The sequence below is a fragment of the Gossypium raimondii genome, chromosome 8 (genome assembly GCF_025698545.1).
Source record: "Gossypium raimondii isolate GPD5lz chromosome 8, ASM2569854v1, whole genome shotgun sequence".
In the NCBI taxonomy this organism is placed as follows: domain Eukaryota; kingdom Viridiplantae; phylum Streptophyta; class Magnoliopsida; order Malvales; family Malvaceae; genus Gossypium; species Gossypium raimondii.
The window spans coordinates 59,919,737-59,947,538 of NC_068572.1; the positions used below are offsets into that span (position 1 = coordinate 59,919,737).

General features: G+C 30.0%; 3 protein-coding genes across 3 annotated transcripts; 1 reads left to right on the plus strand and 2 right to left on the minus strand.

The window, feature by feature from the left end:
- Nucleotides 1-2,485: 2,485 nt before the first annotated feature.
- On the plus strand, nt 2,486-3,345 carry LOC105793475 (adenylate isopentenyltransferase 5, chloroplastic). The gene has a single exon (XM_012622382.2). The coding sequence runs from the start codon at nt 2,486-2,488 to the stop codon at nt 3,338-3,340; it is 855 nt and encodes a 284-aa protein (XP_012477836.2). The 3' UTR covers nt 3,341-3,345.
- A 1,840-nt stretch (nt 3,346-5,185) lies between these two features.
- Nucleotides 5,186-6,279, minus strand: LOC128043081 (uncharacterized). Its single transcript, XM_052634906.1, has 2 exons — nt 5,470-6,279; nt 5,186-5,215 (listed from the first exon to the last, which is right to left on the minus strand). Exons 1-2 carry the CDS (start codon nt 6,277-6,279, stop codon nt 5,186-5,188), a joined length of 840 nt encoding a protein of 279 aa, XP_052490866.1.
- Nucleotides 6,280-7,134: 855 nt separating this feature from the next.
- LOC105792692 (zinc finger CCCH domain-containing protein 19) lies at nt 7,135-12,531 on the minus strand (the record flags this gene model as incomplete). The annotated part of the gene is made up of 10 exons (XM_052634907.1): nt 7,135-7,539; nt 7,780-7,850; nt 8,384-8,434; nt 9,112-9,171; nt 9,701-9,810; nt 9,976-10,366; nt 10,458-10,706; nt 11,038-11,225; nt 11,349-11,428; nt 12,242-12,531. Coding segments are annotated over 10 exons (1,632 nt in total), but the record flags the coding sequence as incomplete, so codon positions are not given.
- Between the last annotated feature and the right edge of the window lie 15,271 nt (nt 12,532-27,802).

Here is a 27,802-nt window from a genome sequence, read left to right on the forward strand (position 1 = left end):
TCCTCGTATGGTATCCATTGAAGCTATATGGACGTGATAAAAATATTAGTTATATATATAATACTAAATACGAAATCGACTATGTTATGTATATATAGTTCAAAATGAAATAAATGCTTACATGCGCTTCCGACCGTTGGTCTAATAGAAGCCGTATATCTTTAAGAGCGGTAGGTATTCCCCTATAACTCGGGGAATGGTTCCACCTATTTAAATAAAATTTTAGCATAATATTTTATTTTAAATCTATTTAATAATTGTGAAATCTAATATAAATTTTACCTTGTTACGAGTGGGAATGTATACAGGTGGTTCACTCGAGGACGTAAAAATGGAAAGCGAAACCAAACCCATGATTGTAGCAGTGCAAGGCAACCTCCAATTTTGATTTTATTTGGTTGCGTCGCCCGACACATCTCCCGATATAATGTCGCCAACACGACAGACCCCCAACTGAGCTCTCTAGATGCTTTAAAATCGATGAGTTTTAGCAGCCACCTCAGATGTACGAGGTTTCGTGACTTGTCCGGCATCAGATAACCTCTGATGATCTGAAGGATGTACGTCCGAGCGTATCGTACTCTTTTTACTTCAATCGAATCATCCCCCGCACCGGGAATGTCTCTTGTAACTAGCTCATATCAATCTGACATCCGTAAATATTATCCGGAATCGCACCCAAAAGATCATAACATATGGCTCCCCAATCAGCAGATTGAGCGAACCCGGTGAGTACGGATCCATCCACCGATAACCCTAACTGTAATTGCACGTCCTCCAAAGTGATGGTACACTCCCCACATGAAAGATGGAATATGTGCGTCTCAGGTCTCCACCTCTCCACAAACACGCTGATGAGTTTTGGGTCCAACTTGCACCCTCGGCCTATATTGGCCACATGCCAAAAACCGGCTTCCCTCAAGTAATTTTCAATCAACGGTGATGGATGACCAAGTAGATTACGAATAAAACGTTGTAACACTCGATCTACATGCTATTATAAAAAAATTATTAAAAATATTAATTAAATTATAAAAATTAAATAATATTAAAAAATAAAATTAACCCTTACCATTGCATTTGGTCGATGGAGATATGTTTATCATTGAGACAAATTAATTGTCGAGCCATTGCTAACACGATCAAATTTCTTAGAAATTATATAAAAAAACAATAATTCAGACAAAAATAAAAAATTTAGAGAGCTATGAGAGCTTTTTTGAGAAATTTGGAAGAATAATAAAATTTGGTATGAAAAAATGGGTTTGGGGAGGGGAGTTATACTCTCTTTTTTTTCCTAACCGTTGGAGGCCCAACGGTCAAATTTTTAAACGGCCGTTGGAGGTGACCGTTAGGGAAAACACGGCCAAAAACGAGTCCTTGTCAACGCTTTTTAGTAAAACGCTCCCATGTCAACGAGTTTTTAAGTTTTCGGTTCATACCCATTATTATTTTTAAAAACGGCCCATTTCCATAAATAATTTCAAAAATGGGCCCTTATTGGTACTGAACCCTATTAACCTATATTAAATCATTTAAAACGTTATCAGTAAAATTAAATTTAGTTTTATTGTAGTGGATTTATTTTTCAAAGGAGTTTACTTATATTAGTTTTATACACTTTCATATATTTTGTATTATTAAAATTTTAATAGTTTCAACAGTTAGATTGAATAATATTATTGTACTACTATCGAATCAATCAAAAGATTATCTTTATTAATATATAAAAGAACAGATTTATAGGACAAAATCATCGTAAAATTATTGAATGATAAAATCCGACTCACGATAAATAACAAAATCCCAAAAAACCCATATTTGGTAAATATCAATAATAAAAGGTAGTTACAACCTCAATTTTGTGTGGCATTTTTATTTCAATTAAATGATTATGCCTGCTTAAGAAATGTTTCCTTTTAAAAATAATGCTTTTATGGTACATTCTTAGTTGCCATACATTAACCATTTTAGCAACCCCTATTTATACACTTCCATTTTCTCCATATCTATTCTATTTCTTCTTTTTCACCAAATCCACCAATGTCAGTCTTCCTTACCCTCTTTTTCCCTTTTCTTTTTCATCTACATTTATACAAATATTGCAAAATTTTGTTGGGGGCAAATGTGGATTTCTCTTTCTTAATATGACGTGTAAATTTGGTTAAATTTTAGCTTTTATGCATCAAGTTTAAACGGATCGATTGGTCGAATCGGTTGAACCGAAAACGGATTGTATATCGGTTCAAACAAAAAGTTAAATAGACTTTTAAGTTAATTTTTTTTATTTTTTCTAATGTGAGATTTGAGTTGGGTTCATGCATCATTCATGCATAAATATTTTATGATTTTAAATTATCAAAATATTTTAAATAAACTCAGATGAAAAATATATTTTTCCTAATTTTTTATTTTAATAATTAATTTTTTGAACAATTTAATAATTAACAATATTCTTATTGGTTCTTTTTTTGGCAGAAACAGTATGACAATCAACACCATTGTGAACGGCTACTCCACCGAAAACCAGAAGACCAATAAGAGCAAAGTCATTTTCGTTGTGGGAGCGACGGCCACCGGAAAATCCAAACTTTCCGTCGACCTCGCCGTTCATTTCAACGGCGAAATCATCAATTCCGACAAGATTCAAGTTTACAAAGGACTCGATATCGTAACCAACAAAGTCACAAACGAAGAAACCAGAGGCATCCCCCATCACTTGCTCGGCATCGTCGACGACCCTGACCAAGATTTCTCCGCCGACGACTTCCGTCGTCACGGCAAGGAAGCCATCGAATCGGTTTTAAGCAACGGCAAAGTCCCTATCGTCGCCGGCGGGTCCAACTCTTACGTCGAACACCTCGTGGATGACCCGAACTTCAGTCGACGTTTTGAATGCTGTTTCATTTGGGTCGACGTTTCTTTACCCGTTTTGCACAAACGGGCTAAGGAACGGGTCGACCAGATGGTGGCGGCCGGACTCCTCGACGAGGTACGAGAAATGTTCGTCGCCGGCGCCGATTACGGTCGAGGAATAAGACGAGCTATTGGGTTACCGGAACTGGAAGCCTATTTCACGGTGGAGAAGGACTCCAACGTGGATGAAGCGACGAAAGCGAAAATCTTAGCTAATTGTATCGAAGAAACAAAAAAGAACACCTTAAAGTTGATAGATTCACAGCTGGGGAAGATACGGCGGCTGAGGGAAGAGGTTGGGTGGAAACTGCAAAGGGTCGACGCAACCGCCGTGCATGAAAAATGTGGACGAGATGCTCAACTTGCATGGGAGCAAAGGGTGTTAAAGAAAAGTTTTGAAATAGTGGGGGCATTTTTGAACTAAATGTTTTTTTGGGAGGACCATTTTAAATTTAAGGATTATATATCTAGCAATTTTATAAAATTATGACAATATTTTGGTTAAATTTTAAAATAATTATGTTATTTTATTTTATAAGATCGAAACTTTTCTTAAATCCTTCTAGATTAATTTTGAGTTTCATTATTTTAAATTGATTATTTTAAGTCAATCTAGATTTGTATTATTTTAGATTTAGAGTTAGCTCGATTCAAACTATTTTAAATTCAGATTGTTTCGAGTTTAAGTTGTTTTAATTGCAAGTTTGAAGCTCGATTTTAAAAATCAAGTAAATAATTTCATGTTACTTATTCAATCATTTTAGATTTTAATTATATCAAATTGATTAAGTTAAATTTAAGCTTAAATTTGAGTTTATCAAATTAAATTTTAAATGATTCTAATTACAATGTTAAAAATATCATATGCTTTTTAAAATTTTACTTTTTTTATTGATGTATTACATTGTTTTTCACTAATTTAAAATTTATTTATTTTTAGCTTACTTTTTGGTCCTGTATTCAAATTTCTGCTTATGCAAAGTGGAAAACTTATTTAAAACCCCATGTGGTGGCCTGATGGTCAAAGGTGTTCACCGTCTCAAGTGTGGCCTAAGTTTAAGTCGTGCTAATCGTGTTTGTTGTTTGAACTTTGCCCTAAATAAAAATAAAATTCTACTAAATAATTATGATTTTTCAAAACCATTATTTTATTTTATTTTACTACATTCAAAATCTATAAATATTTTATTATTTTAAATTCAATATCTAAAAAATAAGTTGCAACAATTTATTTACCCTTTCCTAATATAAATCTATGGCTTAAAAACAACTCACTTTAATCAAATGTTTAAAATATTTTATTTTCATTATTTTTATTATAAAAATTTCATTATAATTACCACTATAATCTTTACATCAAATAGACAATTTTTTACGAACATATGAACATAGTTATGAAGAAACTTTATCATCCTGAACAAACTTTAAAAACATCAACATAGTTATGTCGGGTATATATTCATATTTGACACTCACATTCAAGTCGAATAACATAAATTTAGAATAAAAGCACCGGAAATAAATGACAACTACAATACCTCAATTCTAACTTTATTTTTAATATCTTTTATCAACATAATCAACCAAAATTGATATTCATTATCGTCTACGTAATCCTTTTTACAAGTCTTATAATAAATAATTTCTTATATCTAAAATAATAAATTCATCATGATTCGTGACTTCTTACCTTGCATATCTTTTCCGATGCTCGTGTTCTCAATAGTTTCCCTTCCCCCAAAACTACTCACACAATCAATGCACGTAGTATCGAGTATCACTATTGACGTATACAACCCATTATATGGAAATTATAGATTTGTTGAGTGGTTGTGTTTCTCTCTCCTCCCTTGAAGGTCCATTTTCATATTTATCAGGTACGGTCCTTTGATGTGACGTACTAGGTTCAAATAGGTCTCATTCATGCCAACATGTATCCTCCCCTAATATCAGCACGTGTCCTCCTGGCATGGATTTGCCAGCATACTGGCGAATTGTTTGGTATGCAAGTTACTAAGTAACGAGCTACATACCCATAAACAGTAATCGGTTAGGTTGATTTTAATCGGATAACAGATCGAATCAGGACGGATGATGGCTAGCACTATAACAAGAATAAATAACGACAATGAACATTCCAAACCTCGCAAATTCCAACCTAACAGAATTTCAATGTTACATTATTTAAAACATCCATTTAAAAAAGCTGTACATATCAAGTATCACTGTCGACATTGCACAAGTGAAACTGCATGCTATCAGATACATTTCAAATGGACATGACAGTTGCACTCACGTTCTGCACATAAAAGAGCTACATCTTCACACACCTCACCACATTCACTGCATTCAAGGTAATACTTTATGTATGTGAGAGGGTGCGGATGATCCCCTTCTTCGTAGATGTTCCCGTTTTTTGATAAATAGATATTTTCCAAGAACACATTTCACATTAGCACAAATATCCCAAGTTATGCAATGATAAAACCAGTGCTTTGGATCCTTTTTTCACTTACAAATGTTACAGTAGTGATGTTTTGAATGATCACTTACCTCCGGATAAGTGAGTGAAAGAAGATATATATTGCATTCGCGTCCAGCTCTACTTGGTAGTCGAATACACCAAGGATCTACTGAATAATTGCAATCCTTGCAGCCGAATGCCGTTGTTATATTGTTAGCACAAGCACTGCATTGCCCGCCAAAATCATTATAGAAAAGAAGGGGGTGTTCATGTCCTGGACATGTTAGAGCATCAGGAGGAAGAGTTGCACATCGAAGGCAAATGTGCTCTTCACATTCATTACATTTATAGGCAAAGCCATTAGAAACGAACTTACATTTTTTGCATCTGAAAATGTAGTCTGAAAGGACAAGGGCAGATAATTGGCAATCATGATGCCAAATAGGCTTCATCTTTGGTAATTCGGCACATTCTTTATGAAGAAAGATTTCACACTGAGAGCAATAGCAGAATGAAGCCAAGATCGGCAACATGCACCCATCACAACATTTATCACTTAGAATTAAGTAGTGCTTATGCTTGAAATGCTCTATTATCGTGGCTTCTCCTGCATCATTCCCGTTAAGAACATCAGTAGAGTTGAAAGATACATCAAGAGGCTTCTCATCTTCATCTTCTGGTGAAATAGCATAAAACAAAGATGAATCTCCCACTGCACAATTCACATGCAATATGATATTGCACTTCGTACAATAATAACTACCGTATTCCATGTTGACCTCATCATGGCATATTACGTAATCCAATCTTCCAGAATCATTTTTGTCAAGGCAATACGTGTGAAAAACACGATGGCCATAAAACCTGCTTTTGATAATGCGAGGCAACATGATTGCCATTAGTGCCGCATCACAAATGATTGGAGCTTGTCTCAACAGCAAAGACGATGTTGATGACTTATATCTTCATTGTGATGGTGTGCACATTGAACATCAATAGGCTAGCAAACTTACAAAGCGAACAACCACATGCAAACCCTCGTCGTTCAGTCATTTGACATATCTTGTAAAAGAGTTGTTCAGTTTCAAATTGTAGAACGAGAGGGTGCTTGCGATGACACACATCAGGAGAAAAGGTATGATTCGCTAATGGTTCCCAAAACACAACGCAGCTAGTAACGATCATTTTAGTGGAAAACAATCATTTTAATGGAAAAAAGTGGGACATTTAATATTTTCAGCAATATTAAATGTCAAACAAAGCACATTTAATATGAAAGTTCAATCCGCAAGAGCAGTGATAAAAGAATTCCTTACATATTTTATCACAAAAATGGCAAAAGCACATTGATGGTGGTTTTTTTCGACACAAATACTTCAGTTAAACCCAAATGTCAAACATGAATAATGAATATAAGACCGACTCAAAGCAACAAATCTCACAAAAAGGTTATTCGACTCAAACACCCCAAAAATTTTAGTTTTTAAAGCTCAACCATACAAGTGATTAAACCGGTGATTAAACCGGTCAAGTCACCAATTCGTCGATCCAACCAATCCGATTAAATAAATCATTAAAAAAAAACTAGTCCAATCAGTGTCTAGCCACAAATATGAGTCAACCAATTTGAAACCCCTCTAAATTGGAACCCTAACTGACTCCCAATCAAACCAATTCAACTGGTTGATCTAATCCAATTCAAACAACCATGATTTTTACAAGATTCTTCTAAATCATATCACACTACCATAAGCTTTGATGCCTAAAAAATATCAATTTTAGAAAAATGGTTCATCCAAAAGAATGCAGCCATGATTTTCCAGGTATATGAAGTTAATGCTATTTACAGTACAGTGTCTACAATCAACCCTGCAATTCATATAGCATCTAAATCACCATTGATGAAGACATAAAACATAATGAGGTTAGGAATCAACAAAAACTTGAATCAACAATCCAATTTTTGCCATTAAGCTTCATTATCAGCTCGCTTTTGCAGCTTTCACAATCCGGTTGGTCAATCATTTCCCGAGTAATTCCTATCAGCAGTTCTTTTAACCTCGACTTCCTCCGCAATCACTCTCGGCAACTTTTGAAGTAGTCGCTGCTGTTCAGACGGTTTCTGCAGCATTTCCCTTTCATACAGAAATCGTTCCAACGTATAAAACCAGGTAGAGTTAAGGTAAAATTATTTATTGAAATTGGCACTACCTAAACATAAGTTGGAACTTAAAAGGGAGATACTAGTTTGAGGCAATCCATAAAAATCAATACGGAAAGATTCGATTTGCATCGTCCCGTAAGAAAATTCGACGAGAAGACTTCAATGAAAGACGTGTTCACAAATTTTATTTGCCAATTCAATAGCTATGATATGACACAACACCGTAAAAGGATATATGTATTTCCGTCCCTTCTCATGCGCGAAATCGATTTTACCCTGCAATTGGACTAATTCTCGCTGAATCCACTGCCAATAAAATTCCAAACAAGGCAAAGACAATTAGAGAAATCTATAATGGAATGAGCCATAAATAGATGCAGATATTAGACTAACACGGACATCATAAGATTATTCAAATGACTATTGGTATTGAATCAAAAGCAAATTGATTGAATGAATCGAGTTTTCATGAGCATTATCATTGCAGCATACAAACAGATTATATCATGCAAACATAAAACTGAACATGCTTTTAAATATATAACATAAGGGCGGAAAAATCTAAGATGTCCATAATCAACACTTCCCCCTCCCTCAATAGTCGCACGTGCATGCATGCATATACAAGGACATAAACAATAACCAAATTTGCATGAGAAAACACTAGAACATTCATTTATTAGCATTGCATTTGTTTCCATATTTCAAACTGCAAGTCCCCAAAAATAATAAAAGCAATATAGAGACAACATACATGGAATCGAAATGCAAATAAAAGTTAAAAATGTATAGCATTTCAATAGAATATCAAGAGAATCAGAATAATTACATATACTTACATGCTTTGTTATATCTTCATGCAGACTTTTGGCTTTCTGTTCGAGCTCCACCTGTCAACAAAAATGTTCGGATTAAGCTTCTGAATAACCTTTCTCCAATTGCGATGAATTTTTAATCAATCCAAATTCAATATGTATTAAGAGAAATAAATAAGAACCCATCTTACAAAATAAACTCTCAAACTTTGCCATTTACATATGGCTTTGCTTCAAGATAAAGTGAGAAATTTATAAAAAGACAAATTGGAAAGTAATAAAATCAATGAATATCTTACACTTAAATGGTTTACACATGAAACCCACATCCGTAAAAGGAAAGTATTTAATAGTTCTCTTCAACCGAACTTAAAATCGTAAATTGGCAAGTGTAATCATATATAAGTAAAGAACCTAGTCATTCATAACCCCAATCAAACTTTTCACAGCTGCCTCCTCCGAACTTCAAAATGACTTTTGCTAGGTTTTCATTTCTCATTCTTTAAGCAATTATGGATCCTTGAAACGTATTCTTTTTAAACAATTTTAGAGTTAAGCACAATACTTTCACCAATAACTTGAATACCATTTTATTCCATTGGATTCATTTCCTTGTAGTTCTAAGAACAGTAACCTTCCGAGAACATAGAGTGGTCATATAAACAAACAAGCAGTAATCACTCATAAAAAAAGGTTATTGGATAAGTTGTTTCTAGGAAAGTAGGAGTTTCTCGTGTAGGAGCAAAACTTACAACAGTAGGTCTTTTGATAATACCATCTTTTATCCTCTGTTGCAGATCTATGCATTCTTCCTGTTAACACAACATCATGCAACTAAGCATACAATGCAGGAAGTTACCAAAAATCACAATAATATCATATCTCATTAGGAATGAATTTAAGATGAACATATCGACTCCAAATAGCATAGGAACAGATATAATCGGTATGCGACACAAGGGATAACTGATACAGCAAGGAAGCTCAAGCAGTTATCTGAAATCTGTGAATCAAATGTGGGAAAATAGTGCAGATGAACGCATACACACTCAATAACAATGTAAGCAAAAAGAGGTGTTATCATGGGAAATTCACTCAATGCCGGTACCATCTAACTGTTTATAGAAAGCCAAGGAAATTCCCTCGGTAAATTTATGAGACTCCACATGCTTGAAACATACAGAGATATATTGCTGGAAATTAAAATTCAAGTAACTTTACTGCTATGTTTGAGAAATGAATTTGAAAAATAATCCTGAATGTTACATTTGTATGTGTTTTACATCAATATTCGACATTTTGGAAAAACGACAAAAGATAAATCCCCTTGACATTTATTACCTCTGAGATGTCATCATCATTAAGCATGTCGATAGGAATATCAACCGGCATGCAAGAAACCTCGAGGAGAATCCCCTTGTTGCTCTCAGCATTTGAGGTTTTCTTTACGCCTGAGAAGTAAAAGATAAAAAATTGCAAAAATTAACATAATCTTGAATCGTTTACGAAACAAAGATATTTATAGCTTAGATTTAATGCAAATAAGGATAAGGTTATAGCAAAAGACTATATAACGTTAAGAGTAAAAGATTATCTATTTTCATATAAAAGAATACCAGTAACTAGCAAAAGCTGAAAAGAAGTCATCCCCGAACAGTTTCCAGGCTTTCTCTTCACTCTAACAAAACTTCCCACAACCTTTTCTTCAAATGTATCAGGATGCATCAACAGCTCCTCCACTAAGCTCCTCCTTAAGTACACAAGTTTGATATTTTCAACAACTACAGAAGCATAACAACTCTTTCGGACCGCATATTCCACCTTGATAGGTACTTTATAGGGGGTCAATGTTCTCGGCCTCTTGCATTCTGAGATAATTTGTTCATCTTCATTCACCGAACGACTTTCACCACCATTCCGCTTTCCATCCAATATCGATGGTTCCAAAGTATTAGCAAAATGACTTTTCAAAAGATCACATATTTTGTTCTTTGGTTCCCGTTTCTTCTGAAAAAAGAGAATACAAATTTGCATCAGAAAGCATTCCTTATGAGATCACAGTGAGAAGCTTTGAACCCTGTCGAACATATTCTCTTACCCGAGACCTCTTTATTTTGTCAAACGAATCATCTGAAGCGTAATCTGAGCAGTTATCAGCATCCGATATTGAGATTACATCATCTTTATCTTTGTTCTTATCATAATCCGAGCCACTGTTATAGTTCTCCCTCTTCGAATAAGCATGATGTAAATCATCAAAGGTCAACTCTTCTTGCTCCATTATTATCAACAAATATTCTTTAAACAAGAATTCATCCGTCGTTGGATCTTGAAAGTCTAGCTTCTCCTGCAGATAAATCCGAAAAATTCAAAGGCCCATTCTCCCGAAAACAAATAGGAGAGAGATAAAGCGCATAATTAACAGAATAGAGAAAACAAAATTATCGATATTCCCATCGTAGCCTTGCACCCATTTCCCTTATCTGCTTCCCGATTTCCTTTTCCTTACTCATTAATCTTCTACACACATCAAATTCTATCTACTAAAAAAGAGTTTCATGATCAAAAAGCCTCCGAATATTAAATAACATGGCATTTACAAAATTCAAAGAAAACATGCTAAAGCCAAAGAGAAGGGGTAAAAAGGTTATGAAGCCATTATTAATCGAGTTGCATACTCCTTCGGAGTCGATTTCTGCATTCTTTTCTGCAAGCAGTGCGAACTCAAAACATGTTTTGCATAGTCCTTTGTCCAACTTAAGACGCACAAACTCATATGCCCAAACACAGAGCCTACAGACAGAATCAGGGCAAGCGAGGCAGTAAAACTGAGGGGGGCCACCACATTCAGCACAAGAATGCCTGTCTGGAAACACAAATAATCGAGACCAACATTAAACAGCAGGTCTAAAAGGAATCCGATATGTTATAACAGTGCAAATCACAAGTATATGTAGCAACTGTTGGCAAAGAGGAAGAAAAGACTTACGGCAGATCCAGCTACCTTCAGACTTCAGTACTTTATTTTTCTTACCAATGCAGCTGGGGTGATAAGCTTTTATACAGCCCCTGGAAACAAAGAACACAACGAGTAACGTATACATACATTATTAGGGAATCAGAAATAAGAATCTATATATCGACACACCATCTTAACAATAATACATATTACGTTACCGAGATTTAGGGTGACTGACTTTCACATACAAATATGATCAACTTACACCCCATACCCCTATCTGAATACTTGTCAAGCATGGATAAACGAAAAATCGGAGTAGTACAGATTATCTATGACCAAAATTCCAAATTCGAAACCAGCGTAATAGAAAAGCACGAAACTTATTGTACTTATATGAAGTATTCAAGCTGCATAAAAGAAAATCCAATCCAACAGCCATTTAAATCCGCCATACTAAATGAAAAATAAAAACACATTCAAATAATTCAACAATGTGAGAACTCTTAAAACAAAGTTTTCTAACAATCAATTTCACTGTTAATAAATTACATGCTTCTTAAGTTTTTCCCTAAAGATGACAAGAATAAATTACCAACGGTCCATCATTAACAATACTATATTAACAAAAGCACTTGTTTTTCTTTTTCCTTTTCCTTTTTTCCTTTACCTTTAATCTTCTTTCGTTTTTCATTTTCTTTTTCCTCTTTTGTTAACTTTTTTCCCTTTCTTTTTCCACTATTTTTTTTCTTCTATTTCAACATACAACACAAAGATATAACCCAAATCTGAATGTTTAGTTAGAACAAACAAAACAAACCCAATAATTCATTGATCAAAAGCAAAAGAAAAACCCTAAAACTACCCAGAAAAACCCTTCCAAAAAAAAACGAAAATTTTACTTCAAAAGAAAAGAAACTCACTTGTGATCACAAAGAAGCAAGTTCCCACCATCTTTACAAACAAAACACCAGTCTTCTGCTTCTTCTTCTTCTTCTTCTTCTTCTTCTTCTCCTCCTCCTCCTCCTCCTCCTCCTCCTCCTTCTTTTTCTTTTCTTCTTCTTCTTCTTCTTCTTCTTCTTCTTCCACTATCTGCTTCCCTTTGTCTTTGCTCATTGTCAAAAAACTTCAATGTTTCTTCAACGCTGAAGCGTAGAAGGAGGAGACAGTGTGCAGGGAGTGTTAAAAAGGTAAAATCTTTGAGCAATTTAAGTCAAAGAAGGTAAAATAATATGATTATTATTTATTGTCAGGTATACTCTGACTCGAAATTTAAAAACTTTTTTATTTTAATCGTCCAAAAATAAATTGGTGTTAATATTCTATTTGGTACCAGAATTTGGCTTCAAATTCAATTTGGTATTTAAGTCTTTTGTCCGAATTTAAATCTAGTTTTGACTTTAAAGTTCACTTTTGAATTTGAGTTTTCAATTTGATATCTGAGTTTTATTTTAATTAAGTACTTAAGTTTGGTTTTAATATTAAATTTAGTACTTTAATTTTTTTGTTCTAATTAAGTACCTTTGGTTTTTAGTAGAATATGCATGTTAATTATTCAATGGGCCAAATGATGCTATTTGTTCTAGATACCAAATTGAACATCAAAGCCAAACTTAAGCACCAATTTAAGATAAAAAATTAGATATCAAATGATATATTAACCTAATAATTTTCTTAATACAATGAAAAGACATACAACTTCAAGTTGTCATCAAGAAACCGGAGTCAAAAAGATAAAATAATAAAATTATTAATTTTATAAACATAAAACATGTAATAGTTTACTGATGAATTTACATGTGTTGATATTAATCCTATCTTCTAGTTTTATCCCTTACAAAAAATTCCTTAATAATTTTTAAATTTCTAAAGGGTTAAAATATAAATTTTACAATTTTATTAGCGATGAAACAAGGGACTGAAACTCAAATTTTCCAGACATCTACCTACCTTTGGTTCGCATTAAATTAAAAACGAAGTTTTTATTCTTAAAGTTTATGAAATCTAATTGATTTTTCTTCTTTTTGTTCTTGGCTATTTGCATATCTTCTATTTTAATTATAAATATTCAAGTGTGTTGAATGTTGAATTCAATTTTGATAACTTAAAATATTTGCCAATTTATTTTAACGATTGACATTATTGGTTAATTAAACAATTAAATCCTAGGCATTTGTATGGCCAAGCAAAAAAAAAAATCCTAAATACTCGTTATAAGGTTATTTATTGATAAGGGGAATAATTAATGGTGTTTGTTTTGATTATTGAAACGGTAAGAAAAGATTGGTTGTCTGGCGATTGTTGTTAACTATAACCAATTCATAACTGAATAATGAAATTTATCTTTGCATCGATAATCATACCATAAATCAAAATTGAGATTTTACCTTTGACCAAACTCTTATCATATTGATTTTCTTATATTTTAATTGTGATCTGTCTTTTAACAATTTTATTTTTATTTTTAAAAACTTTCATGAAAAGACAAATGTGGTAGCTAATGCCTTGAATAGAAAGCCATTTACAACTTTGAAAGCAATGAATGCTTGAATGAAATTCGAGTCAAATGGGATATTGATAGCTGAGTTAAAAGTAAAACCAACTATGTTACAAGCTGTGAAAGATGAACAAGTGGAAGATGGCAAGAAAAACGGATTTGAAGTTGACAATGAAGGGAGCATGTGATTTTAAGGTGGATTATGTGTAACTAGGGTGATGAACTGAAACAAATAATACTTTGAGAAGCTCATTGTAGCATGTTTGCTATGCATTTTAGAAGTAATAAGATCTATCATTATCTGAAACCCTATTATTGGTGGAAAAGAATGAAAAAGGATATCATTGAATATGTTTCCAAGATTTTAATTTGTCAACAGGTAAAGGATCACAATTCCTGAATGGAAGCGAGAAAGAACCACAGTGGATGTTTTGACCATATTTTTAATCCGATATTTGTGCTTATGTTAATGTATACTTTGAATATATGTTGGGTTGTTGCTTGTATTGGAATGATGATGAGTAGTTGAATCTATGGCGATTAGTTGATGTAAATGTTGCATGGTCAGTTTTTGGTACAGGGACTAAATCATAAAAAATGAACTAAATTAAATAAACTTCAAAACTTAGAATTGACGCCTCTAGGGGAAAACATAGATAGGTGAGACCAAGATGAGATCCTATTGAGCACCAAATTGGTTGTCTCGAGTTAGTTTGGTGAGGTCGAGAGATAAATCGAACTAAATCATCTAATTTGGTAAAATGGTGTTTGAGAGGTAAAATTGAGTCAACTAAAAGTTTAATCTTTTTAGACCCCTAATCCAAGGACTAATCAGCAAAATCAAAGTCAACCAACCGATGTTGTTTATTAAATTGCTAATTGTTTAGTTTTGTCTATTTTGCAATTTAGTCATTTTTAGTGTTAGGTAATTAATTAACGTAATTAACCTCAATTATAAATTGTCGTAATATAAGACTCAGCAAATAGTTAGCTAGACTTTTTGGTTGCTTAGGAATCACTTAGTCCCCAAACTCTAGTAGTGCAACAAGAGATAGGCCTAAAGTCCACTACTTTACTAGGATTAAGGGACTTAGGCATAAGAGTTAGTAAAATTTGTTTAAGTTATAATTATATCAACAATTTCAATCAAAATCAATTATTACAAGCGCTAAATTAATAACTAATTCAACAACTAATTAACCTCAAATTAACTTACTATAATCAAAACAAACTTAAAGAAAAACATGCACATTTACGTAAGATATAATTCAAACTTAAAATCTTAAAATTCTGAGAATCTCAATCTTACTATCCAGCTAACACCATAAAATTTATTTCTAAAATAGAAAATGTTAGTTGAAGTTACCAAACAAATTAAATCTACAGCTAAGATATATCCAGCTCATTTCCTACATATTTAATCTACAATTAATTACATACCATGTATATATTCAACCTGGATCCTTTTATATGAATGTTGTATCTTATAAAAGGAATGAATGTCAGATATTAGATTTTGTATTAAATATTTACCATATTTATGTAAATTGTATGAATTTATTATTCAGCTTTTTTTATTTAAATCATTTCGCTGATTTTTATAAAATGTCTATTTGATGAGAATTTTATAATAAAATTAAAAATTTTAACTAATGAATTTACTAAGATATAAATCTATAGATATCATTAAAATATTTACATTAGGGAAGTGTAAAAAATATTGCAATTTATTTTATCAAATTAAAAATAATAAAGTATTTATAGATTTTGAATTTAACAAAAATAAAATAAAGCAATGGTTTTAAAAATCACAATTATTCAGTAGAATCTTTTTTTTACTTAACTTTTAATTTGATATGATATAAAAATAAATAATGTATTTTTTTAATTAGTGAAAACAATGTAAATATATCAATGGAAAAGTAAATTTTAAAAAAGCATTTGTTATTTCTAACATTATGTGATAATTAGAAATGTCTATTATGAACTAATCTCAAAACTCGAACTTAAATCTAAACATCGAACCAATCGATGTGATCATATAATGTTAACAATTAAATTTCAAAGAGACTTGAATAAGTAATTTGAAATTAAGTTTATTATAGTAGTAATTATAATGGAAACTTTTAAAATGCAAATTGCGAGAATTAAAATGATTTTAACCATTAGATTAAAATAAATTGATCAAAATAAAACAAGTAAGACTCAATCTCTTTCCTTTTTATTTTCCTTTTCATTGGGTAATTGAAGTTTTGGTGTGAATTTTTTTATAATATTTACTTTATTTTTTCTTGAAAAAACAGAATGGAAAGCAAGAGATTAAGGTTAATAAGATTAATCAAATTGGATATTAGATATTTGTTTTTCTTGATTGAAAATTTGGTCATTTTTAGAATGAAATGGTTGACCAATTTTTCAATCAAGAAAAATAAACACCTAATACCCAAATTAATTAATCTTAATAACCTTGATATCTTGCTTATTATTCTATTTTTTCAAAAAAAGTAAATATTATCAATTATTTTCACCTTGATACTTTAATTACTTGTGAAAATAAAAAGAAGAAAAGATCTAGTGTTGTTGGTTTTATTTTAACAATGTAAGATAAATACAAAACCTAAGGCTTAGGACCATTTATCTTGATTCAATGGCTAAGATAACTTTTGTTATCACGATTCTTATTTTAAAAGTTCTCACTATACTTGCCACCCTAGTTTGTAGGTTTGATGACAAATTTGGCCACTAACGTTTTTACATGTTTTGTCAAAATGGCCCTAATTATATTTTTGAGCATTTTTTGGCTTTTTTCAATCTATTTTTTCTAATAGATTTAATGAAAGTACAGTTAAAAAAGTTAACAGGGATGATGTGGAATTTCATATGTGGAATATTTTTAATGAGATGTAATTTATTACTTTGATAACCCAACAAGCTAATTATATGTGAAAATAATAAAATAAATAATACATTAAATTAAAAAATCTTAATTTAAAGAAAATAAACGTAATTATCTAAAAAAATTAACTCAATAGAAAAACTTATCCGTAAACAAACATATGAAAGATTGAAACTTTTTGAAATAAAAGAAAGATTGAAACCTTGAATTTATTTATTAAATTTGTTAGAAAAACATATTAAAAAATAAAAGTTGATAGCCAAAAAGACTAAAAAATACAATTAGGACTATTTTGACAAAACATGCAAACATTGGCAAAATTTATCATCAAGCCTGGTTTATATAAGGAGAGAACTACTTACTATCATAATTTTGTACACAATAAATATTTTAACAATTTAATTATTATAGATATCAATATAAAATATAAGGGTAAACAATACCAAATGTCAATAAACTATTACTAACTTTATATTTTAGTTACTTAACATCAAATTTTATAAAATGATCAACGAAATTATTCAAAAGTCTTTATTTAATTCATTGAATTATTCGCAAGTTTTTATTTTAGTTATCGGGTTGTTGAGTTTTTTTTTTAAACTAGCTAGCAAGTTCTAAGCAACGATTCGATGATCAATATAATAAATCAGTATCCATCGACAAGTGGAAGAACATGCCTTAGATCCAAATCAATCCGGGGGTTAGTGTCAGAGATCAGAGAAGAAAGTTGTTTAGATTTTGGGTCGTAGATTTGTGACATTCAAAGCTGTTTTATGAAAAAAAATTGAATTGTAGAAGAGAAGATGAATGAGAGTTTTTTATTAATGCATGCTGTGCAAACAAAGAAAGCCAAACAACAACGGTTTTAATAGCCTAATGACTTAAAATGAAAACTTTCAAATAATTCAGTGACCATTTTATAACTTTTTGAAGTTAAGTGACCAAAACGTAAACTTACTAGTAATTTAGTGACATTGAGTGTAATTTACCCTAAATACATTCATGCATGTATTTTTAGTTGATTCATATTAGATTTGCTCATGGGTTGGGCCTCTTGCCAAGGGTTGCCCGAGAAATTGGAGAGTTTGAACAAAATATAGGGCCCCGAAAAAATGGACATTGGGTAAAATTTAAGGCCCACTTTCTACATGGGCCAAATCTTGGGCAATATTTTTTCCCGAGCTTGGCCCGACTTAACCCGAATATATTATATTATAAAAATTATATTAATTATATATGTAACACCCTTAACCCGTATCCGTTGTCGAAACAGGGTTTAAGAGCATTACCAGAGTTTACAGATCAATCTCAGATATTTTATATTAATTGACATTCATATCAGAAATTAATCATATCGTCCCTTATATGAGCCCTCGAGGCCCAAAACATACATTAAAAACAAGTCGAGACTAAATCGAAATCTCATGGAATTTTTCACAAAATTTCAAAATCTTTCCAAGGTGCAGGGGACACACGCATGTGTGGTTAGGCCGTGTGGCTCACACGGCCAAGTAACACACCTGTGTCTTAAGCCGTGTGGTATTTGAAGTAGGGCACACGGTCGTGTCCCCAACCCGTGTAGCTCTTTGACTTGCAATATATTTAAGTGCAAGGGTCACACGGCCAAGCCACACGCCCGTGTGAAAATACCTGAGCATTCTGTTTTGAATTTTTAATATGCAAGGGACACACGGCCATATCACATGCCCATGTACTAGGCCGTGTGTCACACACGCCCGTGTCTCTGCCCGTGTGGACAAAATAAAGCCATTTCTAAGCCCTATTTCTCAACCAATTTTGTCTTCCACCTACATCAACACTTAAACACATTCTCAATCCAATACAAGATATTTAAATCAAGCCAAAACCAAGTCATATACATGATATTTTCATTACTTGTATTCATAAACTTTATTTTACCTAATTGATCAAATTCATCCATGTACTTACCATCATTTGACATTTCAAACACACATCAAGCAATATTTAGATTATTTACACATCAAAACATACCAAACATAAGCCATTCAAATGGCTATTTACAACCAAATTATTTATATGCCATAAATGCCCAAGTTTAACCTATACATGCCATTATAACCAAAATTAGTTTTATAAATATACCGAAATGGGTCGATGGATAGTGTGAGTGATATCCGCCAAGTTTCCAACCCAATGAGCCTCCGAGAACTATAAAATAGAATAAATAATACAGAGTAAGCACTTAATGCTTAGTAAGTTCGTATAACGGAAATTAACTTACCATACATTTATACATAAAGTAAGCATACAAAGTGCATCCAAAGCAAATTGGCTATTTGCCCAACACATAACTTCACCAAGCATGTTAGTCGTGTATTTAATGTAAATATCAAGAACATGGATGAGCTCATCAGGTATCGAGTTTTCAAAAATAGTTTCATTTTGATTTCACATGTTCTCATGTCAGAAATTCACCCATTGAATCATTTGAAATTTCGATGTATACTTGGGTAGTACACCTAAAGTGTACAATACTATAATTTCGTCAATTCATATCCGGAAGTGCTTTTATGAGCACTTAAACAGAAAGTTCTCTCTCAAGCACTATAACGAGAAGCTCGTTGAGCCTTGTAACGGGAAGCTCACAAAGAGCCTATAACGGGTAGCTCCGAATAACACTTAACAGGAAGCACCTTATAGCAGTATAACGTGAAGTTCAAGCGAGCACTAACGGAAAGCTCCCAAAGAGTCTTTAATCGGGACGCTCACAAAGAGCCATATAACAGGACGCTCGTAAGAGCTGCAGTGTGCCCAAAACACATGTAGGGTCACGACCGATCGGGATGCTCCGAATAGCATTTAACGAGAAACTCGCAATAACACTATAACAGAAAGCTTGAGAGGGCTTATATCGGGATGCTCTTTCGAGCTACGGTATGTTCGCAACATATGCAGTAACACTACCATATTGGGAAACAAAACATTGTATCCAATCGAATTTTGTTCATTCAAACGAGATTTAACATTTATCGGGTATTTTCCAGATATGCAATCAGATTTCATATACATGAACAATACATAATTCACATACAAATCATTCAAACCAATTCAAACATATAATTACACAATTAAGTTACACGAAATTACTCGATAAACGTTCGTATACAATGATCTACTAATCTGATACATTTTGTTTTCCTCGATCCAACCCAGTATTAGGTCTTTTCGGATCTATATAAATTAATTTAACGTCAATTTAATCCATTTCATATTCAATTTAATTCAATTCACATCCTAGGCAAATTACCATTTTGCCCCTATACTTTTCATAAATGACGATTTCATCATTAGGCTCGGAAAATGAAATTCATACAATTTAATCATTATTCCAAGCCTAACCAATTTTTACATATAACATTTCAAGCACACATATTTCATAAAATCATAAATTTTCCATGAATTTTACATCTTTATAATTTAGTCACTAAATCACAATTTCATGAAAATTCACTTTATAAAAGTTGTTTATCTATCAACAACCTTTCATTTTCTACCAAAAATTTCAAATTTTCAGCATATTCATCCATGGAAAATTTTCAATGCTTTAACATATTTACAAATTGATCCTCGAAATAGATAGATTAGGTTATTCCGATCTCAAAAATATAAAATTACTAAAACAGGACATGGTTACTTACCTAATTAAGCTTGCTTGATTTTCTTTCTCTTTCATAGGATTTCCATAGAAATTTTAGGAAGATGATGAAATAAGATGATATTAGGCTATTATCATCTTTATTTATTCCAAATTCTAATTTAGTCCTTTTCTTTTCTAATTTTCCATAGATGAATCATAAAAATATCTAATAACTTTTCTTAATGGTCTAATTACCATATAAGGACTTGAAGTTTTGAATTTCATAGCTATTTGATACTTATAGTTACTAGAACTCGCTTTTGCATTTTATGCAATTTGGTCATTTCTATAATTAAACATGTAATCCGTAAAATTTTCTTATCGAGATTTTCATACGTCTTTCCTACCATAATGCAGACCATGCAATATTATTAAAATAAAATTTCTTTTTGACTCGGATTTGTGGTCCCGAAATTACTGTTCCGATTTCACTGAAAACGGGTTGTTACAATATATGTTAAATAATTATTATATATATTTATATTAAATCACTAACTCAATAACAATTAAATTCATTACCAAAAACCTAAAAAAATTACCCAACTAAATAACTCAACCCAAAATATAAAATTTTAAAGATTATATTAAATATAATAAAATATTTATTTTATTTATTTGTTTTTAATAAAATAAAACTTTATTATATTTATGATAATTTTTAATAGAAATATATTTTAATGTGTTGAAAAACTTTTATTTTAGCGATTTTAGTGCATTTGATCTATTATGTTTTTAAAATTTATTTTAAATAAAAATAATCTAAAAAAATTATATATGGATGGGTTCAGTCAAGTTCAAATTTATCTTTCTTAAACTAGATTTAAGCAAAAAAAAAAAAAAAACCCTATTTTTCAGATAAGTCCGTCCCGAATTTAAAAAATTAACCTGTAATTCAAGTTAATGAAATCCAAATTAAGGAGTTAAGGCAGGCCAAATTGAGTGCCCACCTAAATAGGACTCTGTCTCCTACGAAGGTCTCTGTCTGGTCTTTTAAAGTTTGGACTGTCATGTCATCAGATTTTTTTTTAATACCCTGTGGTCGATTTCATCTTAGAAAGGGCATTTTGGTTATTTGATAGAATCAATTATAACCTGACACGTCACCTATTTGTGGGCTAGAGCCTATAAGGTCTAGCATCGTAGGGCAGGCAGGCAGGCATTAAAGGCAGATTTATTTATTATATTAAATTTATTTTCTTTTTTTTCCAGTTCAATGTAAACACATGTTTGTTTGGAATTCCGAAATCACCAAAAGTATTTGATTGGACATTATTTTTAATTACTATTTCTTTCTCCTTGTACTAATTCCAATTATGAGCTGTACATTTTCTTAATAATATTTGGTCACAATAATTAACTTATTTAGGTTGAAAATAACTTTTAGAAAATAATTATTTTTTGAAAAAAATTATACTTTTGGTATTTGGATGAATCTGTAAAATATTTTATGTTGTTTGATAGATTCCTAAAATATTTCATAAAACTTGTTTTCATTAGAACAAACATACATTTGAGATTCATGATAAGTAGTGAATTGATTAAGGTAAAATTATATTAAACAATGAATCTTCATGATGTTAAGGATTAAATTGTAAACTTTGTCAAATTTATAATTGAAACAAGAGAAGTGTGAAATAAGATATTATAATGAATTTTTGATTAAAGTGTGATTACATGGTGAAAAATAAATTACATGGCAATGGGGACTAAATTGAAAAATGTACAAAAGTTTAAGTGTGAAACAATTTAATATGTGAATGAAGAAATTATGATAATAGTTTAATGACTGCGTTATAAGATGATGAAATATGCATAAAGTATTGTAAAAGTGAAATTGTGGAAAAATATGAAATTTTATGATGATAAGGATTGAATTGTTAACTTGAGAAAATATGTGGATTAAATAATAGAAGTTTTAAAATATAAAACATAAAAAATCCGAAATTATTAAAAAGTAGAAAACTTTTAAAATTTATTGAAAATATAAAAAATATTAAAATCTAAAAATTAAAGAAAATTATTAAAATGTTCATAAAAATATAAAAACATTTAAAAATTATAAAATATATTTAAAATTATTATAAAATATAAATAAATACAGAAAATATTTAAAATTATTATAATAGAAAAAAGTTTAATTTATAAATAAAAAAAAATATATATATATATATATATATATAGAAAAGTTTTAAAAAATCGTGGCAGATTTGTCTTCTGCTTCTCTAAGTGGCAGATTTGGAAGGAATGGTCTGTTCAAGAACCCAAAAAGCTTTCAGTCGCCTGAAGCAACAAATTCTAGTTGTTGGGCTCCATTGCTGATGCCAATTCTTGGAAACATGGAGACGTCAAAGCTTTTGGGAAGAGTCGAAATGCCATATATATTTTTTAATATTTTCTTTTTTTATAAAATTTAAATAATTTTCTACTTTTTATATTTTTATAAAAAACTTATTAGTTATTATTTTATTGATTTTTCATTGATAATTTTTTTATCATTATTCTGGCATGTGTCGCCATGTGGTGGAATTAACTCAAAAAAAGAGAAAGAAAACAAATACCGTTAAAAGTTAACGATTAAATGACTCTTTTTTTTTTATGAAATTTGACAATTCAAGTAATATTAAAAATATAGCCAAATCTCATGTTCATCTATGTAAAATTTTAGGTGAGATCTTATTGTTGTGAGATCCTATGAGATGCTTTTAAATCAACGATCATGGTTAAAAAGACGGAAATGAGAAGATTGTAGTCGTTTGATCAAACAATGCCAGAAACTAAAGAATTGTGTTGGTGGCCTGAAATTTGTTAAATCGATTACCGAATACATTGTTTTTCTTTGGAAACCAGTTTATCTCATTTAGTGTTGAAACTTGTTGAATTGTTAAAAGATAAATTCACGTTTCTTAATGCAAATCTCACGTAGCATGCTTGACGGTGAATTGATGTTTCTTCTTCTCTCTTTTCATTTCAACCGTTGAATTAAAAAAATCTCACGGGATCTCATTATAATGAAATATTTAAATAAATGCCACATCCATTATAATATATTAAATAAGTATTCAACCAAGTCGATTATGCTTAAGCTAAAAAATTTATTTTAAGGCCGAATTCGAATGAAGAATGAGATTAAAATTTTGTCCAAATCTATTTATTGAGTCTAATATTTTTATTCAAACAAATTCATGTATGTTTGGACAAATAACTTTGACAGTTAGATATAGCATCGAGTATATAAATACCCATAATCTATTTGCTAAGGGATTGAAGAGGAAAATAAGGGCCATTAGACCTTTGTTTTGAATATTTAGAGTACTAACAAAAATAAGAAGTTTAACTATTACATATGTACTAAAATAAATGGTTAATGTCATAGGAGATATAAATTTAAACTTAAATTTAAAAAATGGTTAGTAAAACTCTAGGGAAAAATACAATATCTTTAAAATAAATAAATAATGAAAATATGTTACTTGAGAGAATATATTTCTTATATCCCACATCTAGACACCTCATGCCACACATAGAGCATCACCATGACACCACAAAGGGCAACATCACGTTATTATCAGATTCAATTTTATTAATGCTCTCAACTTCTCAAGCTTACACCAATCTTACGTCGGGTTGCATTCAAGCCATGCACTAGTTTGAGTCTAAATCATAATCTTTCAACGAGACAATTATTGTATAAGATACACAATCTAAACCCTTTCTTCCTATAAATACTTATTTTCTAATATCGAAGAGGACATAATACACAACACAAGAGATCAAACATTAATTATCACTTTGTTAAAGCATCACATTTCACTTACCCGTTATTTATGTGGCACAGTTTTTCATTAAACAATGCATAAATTATTGACATGACATTTTAATAGGCTGGAAAACAATGAAATATATTTAAATTATTTTCACATAGATTAAAAAGATAAACACACTTAGAAAAATGGTTTCATATTTCCCTTAATTTTTTTCTTTTATCTAGGTGGAAATAATTTAAATTTATTATTTCTTTTTAACTTAATAAAATGTTATGTAAAGAATTTACACATAATTTATGGAAATTTTGCCTCATAGATAATAGAGTTAGCGAAATGTGAAATTTTAACCAAAACTAAAGTTTAAATGAAAACGTTGATTAAAACTTTAAATTTCAAATAATGTTGGCATGGCAATCCGTTTAACAGTCCACGCGTACTTCATGCTAATATGTTATTATTTTTCTCTATGCCACATCAATGAGTGATTTAAAACATAATATATTAAAAAGTAAAAATAAAAAAATCATAAAAATTCTAAAAAATTAGCATAAAGTACATATATATTGTCATGTAGGCTATCATGTTTAAAAATTTAACATTTTAGTTTGTATTTTCGTGTAAAATCAACAATTTCACTCTTTTGAAATGTTAAGGGTCAAATTTGACTATTTTCAAAAGATCGAGTCCAAATTTAACTAAAATAAAAATAATGGTCAAACTGAAAAAAATCAAGAGTTAAATTTAATATTATACCTTAACATTTTATTTATTATTGATAACTTTTATTTACTAATATTAGTTACATCGAACAATAAAAATTTAACGTCTCTTAAATAAAGTATCGATTAAGTACTAAAATTTAATAAAATTTCATTGAATGTCTCAAAGTGGGAATATAAAACAAAACATAAATTCAGAATATAAGTTTAAATATATAGAAACCATAATTATTATTACTATTCTTGTATGAAAATTTTAAATGAATATATATATATATATATATATATATATATATATATATATATATCAAAAGAATGTGTATATTAATAGGAAATAATTAATGAGAATTTATAGTACTCAAAATTAAGAATTTTGGTTTAAATATTTGTTAAGTGGGTCCATTTTTCAGATGATTTTTTTAAAATGTCGTCCGTTTGAAAGTTAATTGGTCCTCCAATAATTGAAGGTATCCTCACATGGATTTTGTCTCATTTATTTTATTGAAAGCCAACATATCATGATCAGTTGTTTTAAGAGTTTGGTTTAAAAAGACTGGAGTGTCTCGACTGTAGGTGGGTGGCCGTATACCTATATATATATTTGAAGAAGTTATAAATATAAATACAATCATGATTGATAATTGTATCCCAAATTATAATAAATCTAAATAAAGCTCACTTACATGTAATTTACATATTCTGGGTTTGAATTTGAGATCATAGAGTTACCAAAGCCTCGACTTTGCCATTAAAAGCAAGGCCTCATCCAACTATCTAAATTGTATCTTAAACTTTTGATTGAGTTGTGTCAGGAGTTAACCGAACATTAATTTAGTTAGGCAATAACAATAATATTATCATTTTACTGAAGTAAATTATGTTATTTTGAGGATATTATTATTAGTTTATATTAAAAAAAACAAACAAACAAAAAGCTATACATGCAATAGAGTTTGAAACATAAAACATTATGGGTTTTAAAATTTTATTTTACCATTTCAACTTATGCCTTATTTGTTTTTATATCTTTTATTATTATTATAAAATATCTAATACTAAAATTTAAACGTTTTAGTGAGTTGTTATCACCCTTAATCGGGTCACAAATTCAGTTATGAAATTATAAAAATACCTTTTATTTTAAATTATAATTAATAGTATAATGATTTTGTCTTACTTTTATATAATTTTAAATAAAATAATTTAAAATACAAGTCCAATAATAGAACACATGTTTAATAACATTAAAATATACATTTATTACCACTTAACTTATATTTATTATTAAATAAAATTTGAAAGGAAACATTTTACACATTGTGTGATAAAATCTAATATTTATTATTATTTTCACTTGTATACGTGCAATAATTTTAAATAATTTTTGTTCATGGACTAAGTACGTCGGAGTAGGTTTGAAAATAGAGTTGTCCATGGGGTGGGCTGGGCTGGGCTGGGTCGGTTCAATCTGGGCCTTAACAAAATTTTAGGTTCGGACTCAGTTCGACTAGTATTATTTTTTTTAAATTTTATTTTATGTATACAAAATTTTAAAAATATAATACACCAAATGCACTAAAATTATTAAAATAAATGTTTCTCGATAAATTGAAATTAAATTAAAAAAGTCTTTATACTTAAATAACACTAAGATAAGTACAACTTAACAAGTAAATGTTATACAATAAAACAAAATTAACAAAAAAGAAGAAGTGTTATACAATATCTAAACATTAAAAAAAATAATAGCAGTATAATAGTGAAATAATAATAAAATAGTGGTAGAAAGTAAGAAAACAACAACAAAAATAACAAATTTTTTTATTATTAAAAATTTAGGTTAAGATGGGCCCAGGCAAAAACCTTATTTGAGGCTCAGCCTATTTTCTAAACGGACATTATTTTTTTGACAAAATCTATTTTTCAAGTCTATATTTTTACTCAGACCCTCCAATTTTTAAGCGGACGTCCTTTAAGCAACTCTACTTTATAGCTGATTCTCTATTCAAATAAATAACATGTTTAAAAAAAATATTATAATTAAACTAAAATAAAAGACATTATAAATTATAAAATATAAATTTCAACCAAAGTAGACTGATAAAAAAAGTCATAAAATCTTAATTTAGAAGTTATTATTTTGGATGGATCATACTATTATTTTATTCAAAAGTGTTGGACACTTGAACTTCATTTTCTTTAAAATTAAAGGTTGAAAACATAGGGAGTGAAAGAGACAATTATTGTGACACTTTAATAAAGGGCAGCTACACTACACCCACTAGATCTCTTTTATTTGTATATTGTTCATTGTTATATTTATTTTATTTTATATTTAATAATTTTTATAAATTAATAATTCAAATTATATCATTCCATAAAAAACATATAAATTTTTATATAAAAACTAAATAAAATTTTAATTAAAAGAATAAAGTGAAAGCACTAAAATTTATAGCGTTTTAAGTTTAAATTTCATATCTATATTATTTATAAAGGAATTGTTGATGTCATGAGTTAACTCGAATAAATTTAGTCATGAAATTATTAAAATATTATTATTTTAAAGAGTAATTAATATTATTATAATATCTTCATATTTTTATATAAATTTTAAATAAAAATTAAAAATATTATTTGAAAATCGAATATAAGATCAACAAATTCATATTAAAACTCTCTCCACATCACTAGTAATCATTTATTAATATGTATTTTAAATAAAATCTAGTATTTATTTATGTATTTTTATAATATTATATATAATATATAATTATTTCTATGTATAGCAGCCTACACCAACACCAACACCATTTCTTTTTATTTTTTTTCACAAATTTAACACTTTTTTTCACCATTGAAACTCTATAGATTCTAGCATTGCTATTATTTGAAAGAGCATCCAACTGTCATACCACTTAATCGGACA